At 34.2% G+C, this 7,549-nt stretch overlaps 1 protein-coding gene across 7 annotated transcripts; it reads left to right on the forward strand.

Annotated features, from left to right (window-relative positions):
• Positions 1 to 2,274: 2,274 nt before the first annotated feature.
• Positions 2,275 to 6,424, forward strand: LOC107949178 (KH domain-containing protein HEN4). Of its 7 annotated transcripts, none has more exons than XM_016883906.2 (8): positions 2,275 to 2,450; positions 3,097 to 3,689; positions 4,077 to 4,481; positions 4,579 to 4,836; positions 4,954 to 5,217; positions 5,351 to 5,418; positions 5,699 to 5,761; positions 5,852 to 6,424. In XM_016883906.2, exons 2-7 carry the CDS (start codon positions 3,117 to 3,119, stop codon positions 5,745 to 5,747), a joined length of 1,617 nt encoding a protein of 538 aa, XP_016739395.1. In that variant the 5' UTR covers positions 2,275 to 2,450; positions 3,097 to 3,116; the 3' UTR covers positions 5,748 to 5,761; positions 5,852 to 6,424. The 7 variants fall into 7 exon arrangements, with proteins under 7 accessions (XP_016739395.1, XP_016739396.1, XP_016739397.1 ...); XM_016883907.2 differs by having other exon boundaries at positions 5,862 to 6,424; XM_016883908.2 differs by having other exon boundaries at positions 5,897 to 6,424.
• Positions 6,425 to 7,549: the final 1,125 nt, after the last annotated feature.

A 7,549-nucleotide genomic window follows, 5' to 3' on the forward strand; every position in this document is an offset into this window, starting at 1 on the left:
ATTTTTACAATTGGATTTGGGGGAGCTCAACTATAAATAGAGCCCTCCCCCTTCATTTGTAATTACTTCATTCTTGAGTTAAAAATATTATTGAGAACATTTACTCAAACACTTGGTGTGCGCTATTTTTCTGTGGCTTTTCTGTTTGTTCGTGGTTTCTTTCTCTTTTGCTTCCATTTTGCTTCGGTGCCTTTTAGAATTTCTGCGAGAATTCATATTTTTCGAAAGTAATGCTGATTTAGATGGATTTAAACCCAAGAAATCAACTAAGGCAACGTAATTTGCCAGACTAAAGTTTTAGTCCTGTGAAATAGGCAATGACTCGACATGAATGATGAATAATGAAATGTACATAAAATGGGATTGTAGTATTTGCTGAGAAAACTAAAATCATGATACTAAGACAAAGCCCTAAGATAAATCAAGTGTTGAAGAATCCATAAGAAAGCAAAACAATGACAGGAACTGCGTTGAATATTGCAAATATATCATCAGAGTCTTATTTTTCTCCCTATACTATAATTTATATGAAGATCTATTTAAATAATTTTTCTTAAAACATTTTGATGAATACCAAGTTAATATAATAACCGAACAATCTTTATGCTAATACTTATTCTTTAAAAATAAATCAAATGTGAAAGAAGTATATATGGCTAGCAACAATACACAACATATGAATAGTACTACTTATAGGTTTGGATGGGTGATGTAGTGCGATGCGGTGCGTTTAGCTTATTATTTGTTTTATGCGACAGTGTTGCTACAGTATGTAATCTCACTGCCGCCGCTATTTTTACACTAACACCCTTATTCTATTTATAGAAAAAGAATGTTAAAAATTGAAAGATGGTATAGCTGGCTGTTTGGATTGAATATACCTTTTGATTACAACACATTCATTTTAATAATTTCTTTAATTTTACATTAAAACATTTGCAATTTAACAATAAAAGTACTATGGTACCTTATAATAGAAGTTAAATTGCATGTTGTCCTCTTTAATAAAAAATAGGTAAATTAGTCTCAGTATGTTAGATTAAAGAGTAAGCTAGTCCTTTTTGTTAAAAATTTCATCTATTTCTACTGTTAAAAACTGATGCAGTTGATAGAATAATTAGATAGTTACACGTGATGTGTTCACGCGTATCTAATATTAACATATATAGACTAATTTTTAACAACAGAAATAGATGAAGTTTTTAACAGAATGACCAATTTACTCTTTGATCTAATGTCTAAGGACTAATTTACCCATTTTTTTAGTAGAAAATGTAAAATACAATCTAACTCTAATATAAGGCCTGCATAATACTTTTACCGCAATTTAAATCATTTATTTAAAAAAAATAAAAATAAAAATAAAAATGTTGAATGCATGGTTAAAGTAAAATTCTTAAATGTTTTCTTTTAAGGTATGGTTAAATTTAAATTAGTTTTTGCAAATTAAAATTTTAATATTAGTTATATAAAATTTTGTTTTTTCACCTTATCACATAAAGTTGACAATTAATGTTACTGTTGAGATTAGGTTGCATTTATTGTTCTATTCGATGACTTATGGTGTTTTTGATGTCGGAAATTAAATTCTTTTGAAATTTTCAACTTGGAGAATCACTATTTAATTTAAAGTGTTAAAAATTTTTACCCATAAATTATGATTTTTCTGGTATAAGAAATTGAAAACTTTTTAAGTTTTTCTACGTTGAATAAGAGAGTAAAGGAATAGGTAGAAAGAAAAAAAACCAACAATTAAGATAAAACTGACAAATTTTACAGATGTTGAGAGTTAAACTTATTAGTGTTTTAGAATTAAAACTAAATTAATAAAATGTATAAATATTAAAGAGCTAAATGTATAAATATTAAAGGGCTAAACTTATTATTTGATAAATAAAATGACTAGGTCAAACTAATGTTATCAATTTAACGACATGATGACTAAAAATTTTAATTTTAAAAGCTTTAGTGACTAAATCAAAATCTTTTATAATTAGATGATTAAAATAAAAACACTCTCATAATTAAATGATTATTCATGTAATTTATCTAAGAAATAACAAGTCACATTATCCAACCATTTTAGACTTAACACAACATAGTGACTAAAAAATTGAACTTAAATAATTTAATGATTAAATTAAAAATTTACATAATTGAATGAACAAATAAAAACACGGTAAAGATTTAGTGACTAATTCAGTTGTTTTCCCCAAAAAGAACATATTTTCAATAGCACACGACAGGATTAACCGTGCATCACACGATGTGGAAACTGGCTTCTTTTTAATTATTTAAACGCATATAGAAAACAGAATAAAAGCAAGAATGGGTCAACCAAAACCCTAGAATCAATCAAAAATAGAGGAGACGCTAGGCGTAACAAATATTTTCTTTTTTTCGTTTCTAAACACTCATCGTCTTCTCTGAGAATCGATTTTATTTGTCAGGTAAAACCCCCATCTTTAGCCTATTATTATTTCCCCTTTATTTACATTATTGCCTGTTGATTTTTCTGTTCTTTTTAATTTTTTTTTACTTCGAGTCTTTTTTTATTATCAGATCTGTGTTTTTTCTGCTGTTATTATTAATCTCTTTGCATGCAATCTTTTATTTTTTTTGGGGGGGGTGATTTTGGGTTCATGTTATTGTGTTTGAAGAGATAAAGTGTTTTCTTTTTTCCTGGTCAATTTTAGAAGAACATTTATATGCGTGGTGTTGAAATTTTTGGGTTTGATTTGATATTCTTTTTTATGTTATAGAATCTATGAGATATTGCTTTTTTCCTCATTATATGTCATATTAAGAATGGGTTATTAGAAGCAGGAGTTTAGTTTGTTATAGAATATAAATTTGTAGGTCGAAGTTGGAATTAGTAGGTCACATTTGAATTTGTGTAGTTGAAATGCTAAGTTGTAGGGGGTGTTAAGGATTTATTTAATTGCACTGTTTTCAATATAGTTTTACTATTTGCTTTCACTTGAATTTTCTGAAAAAAATCCTATTTGACTAAAAATGGTCAAATGGTTGAATTCTAGTATTTATTCAAACATAATTTTTTTTGTGAAAATAAACTTTTGATAGACTTTGAAACAGGTAATTGTTCTGCTGATAATATGGCTGGTCAGAGAAATAGTTTTCGGAAGCGGGCTCGTTCTCAGTCTGACTATCCCGATAATGGAGCAAATAAAAGGAGAAATGCTGGTGATGACAGGGAGCAATTTGTTGTTGATCCGGAAGATACTGTTTATCGGTATTTATGCCCTGCAAGAAAGATAGGAAGCATTATTGGAAGGGGAGGGGAGATTGTGAAGCAATTAAGAGTAGCCACTAAATCAAAGATTAGAATTGGTGAGACAGTTCCTGGTTCTGAGGAGCGAGTGGTTACTATCTACAGCTCACGGGATGAGACAAATGCTGTTGAAGATGGTGACAGTTTTGTTTCTCCTGCTCAAGATGCTTTATTCCGGGTGCATGACAAAGTTGTTGCAGAAGATTTGCATGGTGATGAAGAATCAGAAGGCCACCCAATCACTGCTCGGCTTCTTGTATCTTCTGATCAGATTGGATGTATCATAGGAAAGGGTGGGCAGATTGTTCAGAACATACGCAGTGAAACTGGTGCTCAGATCCGCATTCTTAAGGATGATTTACCTTCTTGTGCCTTGCCCACGGATGAGCTTGTACAGGTAATTTTACTTTTTGATAGTTGAGGTTGCATTTTTAGATAATTCTGATTCATTATGCAATCCCCCCTTCCCTCTAAAACAAAGCTCGGGCCATAGTCGTACATTGATATTGAGGGCATTTACAAGGAGTGTTTACTGTGGCAGGGCTGCAGGGGCCTGTAAACATTTCCGGTAATGGAGTTGACAAATTCAACACTTTAAACTTCAGCCTTTAGTACTGAAGTCTTTTGTCTCTATTCTTTGGGATGTCTAGATAATTCTAATATGTTCTAAGATTTTGTTTCTTTTCAATTTTTTTGTAGTTAATTTCTGTTTTAGTTTGTTTGGTTATACTGTTTATGATGTTCTCTTACAGTTGGATATTTATATATGTATTTTTGGCTTTAGATATCTGGGGAAGCTGCAGTTGTGAAGAAGGCTCTGCATCAAATTGCATCTCGCCTTCATGAGAATCCTTCACGATCTCAGCACTTGCTTGCTTCTGCCATGTCCAATGCATATACTGCTGGTGGTGCTCCGATTGTACCATTAGCTTCATTGGTGGGTCCTTACGGAGGATACAAAGGTGACGCTGGAGAATGGCCACGCTCATTGTACTCTGCTCCAAGAGATGAGAGATCATCAAAAGAATTTTCCCTTCGTATAGTTTGTCCAAATGCTAATATTGGAGGTGTAATTGGTAAAGGTGGTGCAATAATCAACCAGATCAGGCAGGAATCTGGTGCAGCCATTAAAGTTGATAGCTCAAGCAGCGATGGAGATGATTGCTTAATAACAATATCAGCCAAGGAGGTCAGCTTTTAACTTTGATTATATTTCTTTAGAAATCCTCTTATGTTATGCCTTGTGCTAGGCTTGTGACAGTGTTCCAAAATTTGTGATGTATTAGTTTTTTGAGGATACATTTTCACCTACTATTGAAGCTGCTGCAAGGTTGCAACCAAGATGCAGTGAGAAGGTTGAAAGAGACTCCGGAATTATATCATTCACAACCCGTTTACTTGTGCCAACCTCACGTATTGGCTGCCTTATTGGTAAAGGAGGATCTATTGTAACTGAGATGAGGCGGATGACAAAAGCTAACATTCGTATCTTGTCTAAGGAAAACCTTCCTAAGATTGCATCTGAAGATGATGAGATGGTCCAGGTGAAGTACTTCTATAGTTTTGACAGTATTATCTTAATCATTACTTTGTATTTGTTGGTTCATAGTTGTTTTAGTTAATACTTGCATAAAGTGAACATCTCTGTTTTTTATTATCAGATTGCTGGGGACCTTGACGTTGCGAAGGATGCCCTTGTACAAATAACAACACGGCTAAGAGCAAATTTTTTTGATAGGGAAGGTGTTGTTTCTCCATTAGTGCCAGTTTTACCATATCTCCCTATGCCAACTGAGGGAACAGATAGTTTGAGTTATGAAAGTAGAGAGAGCAAGAGGCATGGACGGGGGCATACCTATTCTGGTGGTTATGGCAGCAGTGATTTAGCTCCTAGTGAAAGCTATGGAACTTATGGTGCCCCCCAGGTATTTCTTTTGAGGACTTAACTGTTTCATGAGCCTTGTTCACGTCATCCTTTTATTAGTTCTCTTGTGACTGCCCTATTGCTCCTCTTACTGCACTGCTTATGAGTAATAATGATTCTTTATATATTTCTAGATTGGTGTTAGTAACAGTGCTTATGGAGCTTATGGAGGTTATTCATCAGGACGCAGTGGTCCCTCTGGGTGAGAAATTTTCCTTCCTTAAAAGGAACGTCTTTGTTGTTGCCTATATTACTATTCATGACTATCATCTACTACAGGAGAAATGCTTTGAGATGAGTGAGCATTGCACTATTATAAACATCATATTTAAATATGTGAACTACATGACTTAAAAGTTTTCTTCAAGGGTAACAATGCCACTTTATCCTTCCCCAAGCATGTCTACGACACACTTAGTTTTGATTAGATATGATTACTTTCTTAGGATTCTGCAACAATCCTCACCAACTTTTCTTACCAGGTTATCCAGCCATAACTCTGTTTCCCGGCGCAAAAACTATGGTTACTAAATTCTTTTTGATTGGTACGTGCTGACAGACTATAGTTTTATTTTTGGTTCTGTTATGTGTATTATTATAACTGGCAATTCTCTGATTGGACCGGTACATACTAGTGTATGACAGTTGGATAACAGAGCCTCTCCGATCTCCATATTTAGGGTTCTGATGCACTTGTTTTCCCTTTGTTGCCTATCCATTCCCATTAAAACAGCTGAGATTTACGAAGCCTGAAGCCCGCCTAGTGCCTACTTTGATGAAGCCTGCCTAAACCGGAAGACCAGATGAACCAGGGCCCACCTTGATGCTACTACCTAGAAGGACCAAATATATGTGGAGATATTACTATTCTCTTTGAAATTTGCCATGTCCATGCCACCAAAATACCAAGCTCTATAATATGTGCTCCCAAGAACCTTGCTAGCCGGAAATGCCTGTTGCTGCCTTACAGTTCCTTTTTTGTTTGATGTCGTTTCTGCTTAGTAGTTTTGCATTTGTTTAGTCGTTCAAAACCTTGTTGCTTCTTCCATCTTCTGACTGTTGTACCAAGTGCCTGGTTTATAATTTGTCTTCTGCTTTCTCTTAATTGTTCAGTAGTCTGAATTTATGGTTGGATCTTATCCTGAACTTAACCAGTTTACCCTGAAAAGTATTGCAGAAGACAACCTGGTTTGCAGGCATTTTTATTATATGTTATTAACATCTAAAGCAGCTCAGTAGTCCTTGAGCCGATTAATGTTTATTAATCAAGTTGTCATTTGCTTTCCTACTTAAAATTCTTGAGGGAATACCTCGGAAAACATATCTAAAAAGAACTTCAAAATGAAATACCGAACTTTCCCTCAGCTTAATCATGTAACAACTTTATTGTATAATAATGTATAGCTAGTTTTGGCACGCACTATCTTAATGATGCTGGGAATTGATGCATCGAGTCGTCTACCGTTACAGTGTTGACTCTATATTGGTTTTCAGTGGTATATGTATATAGCAATGTTTCTAGGAAAATTGCTAGTTCAGGGAGTTGCAGAGCTGGATGCAGAATGATCATAAGCATGAGAAGGGCTATGTCTTGTTTGTCTTCTGCAATCCGTAGATTTTTGGGTTTTGGCATGCGCAATGATCTCAAGAGGAAGGTAAGAGCTTAAAGTTTTTGCTTCTTGTTTGTAACTCGAGAAAACGGAGCTTGTGTCTATGTTACCTGGACTCTGGGTGAGTGTTGGATATTTGTTTGTTTCCAACTTGGGTAGACCCATTTTTTAAAAAAGGCTTTCTATAAATTGAAGGGTCAGACTCTACCATGTCCAAATAACTGTAGGAGATGGATATTTTAGTGAAAATGAAGAGTCCGGGTAACATAAAGTTAATAAAGGTTTTTTTGGTTAAGTGATATGGCTTTTATCTCCCAATATTATTGTTTATTACATTTTTCCGCTGCTTAGAGTGTTTATATTCTTATGAGAACAGGCCTGGTGGCAGGTTCTGGGCGCATGCCTGCTAAGCTGGAGAGTTGATGAACTTGAGATATAAAACATTTTCTTTTTAGTTGTGGGGAAGAGAGATTTGAACCTGCGAGAAATACATGCATTTATGGTTGGTAAGAATGAAGAAGAAGAAAAAGAGCCTTTTCAACCGGCCCAGATCTATTATCACGAACCCTAAAATTTCTTCAGATATTTTTATTTCTTTTATTTTATTTAGAAGGCAGCAAAAGTGCAAGCTAGAGGTCACCGATATTCTCATCAGCAAAAGTGGACCGTTACCATCAGACGGATAGAGTTTGACAATACAAGGTTCAGCTGAGTCTATTATTG

The sequence above is a fragment of the Gossypium hirsutum genome, chromosome A05 (assembly GCF_007990345.1).
Source record: "Gossypium hirsutum isolate 1008001.06 chromosome A05, Gossypium_hirsutum_v2.1, whole genome shotgun sequence".
Taxonomy (NCBI): Eukaryota; Viridiplantae; Streptophyta; class Magnoliopsida; order Malvales; family Malvaceae; genus Gossypium; species Gossypium hirsutum.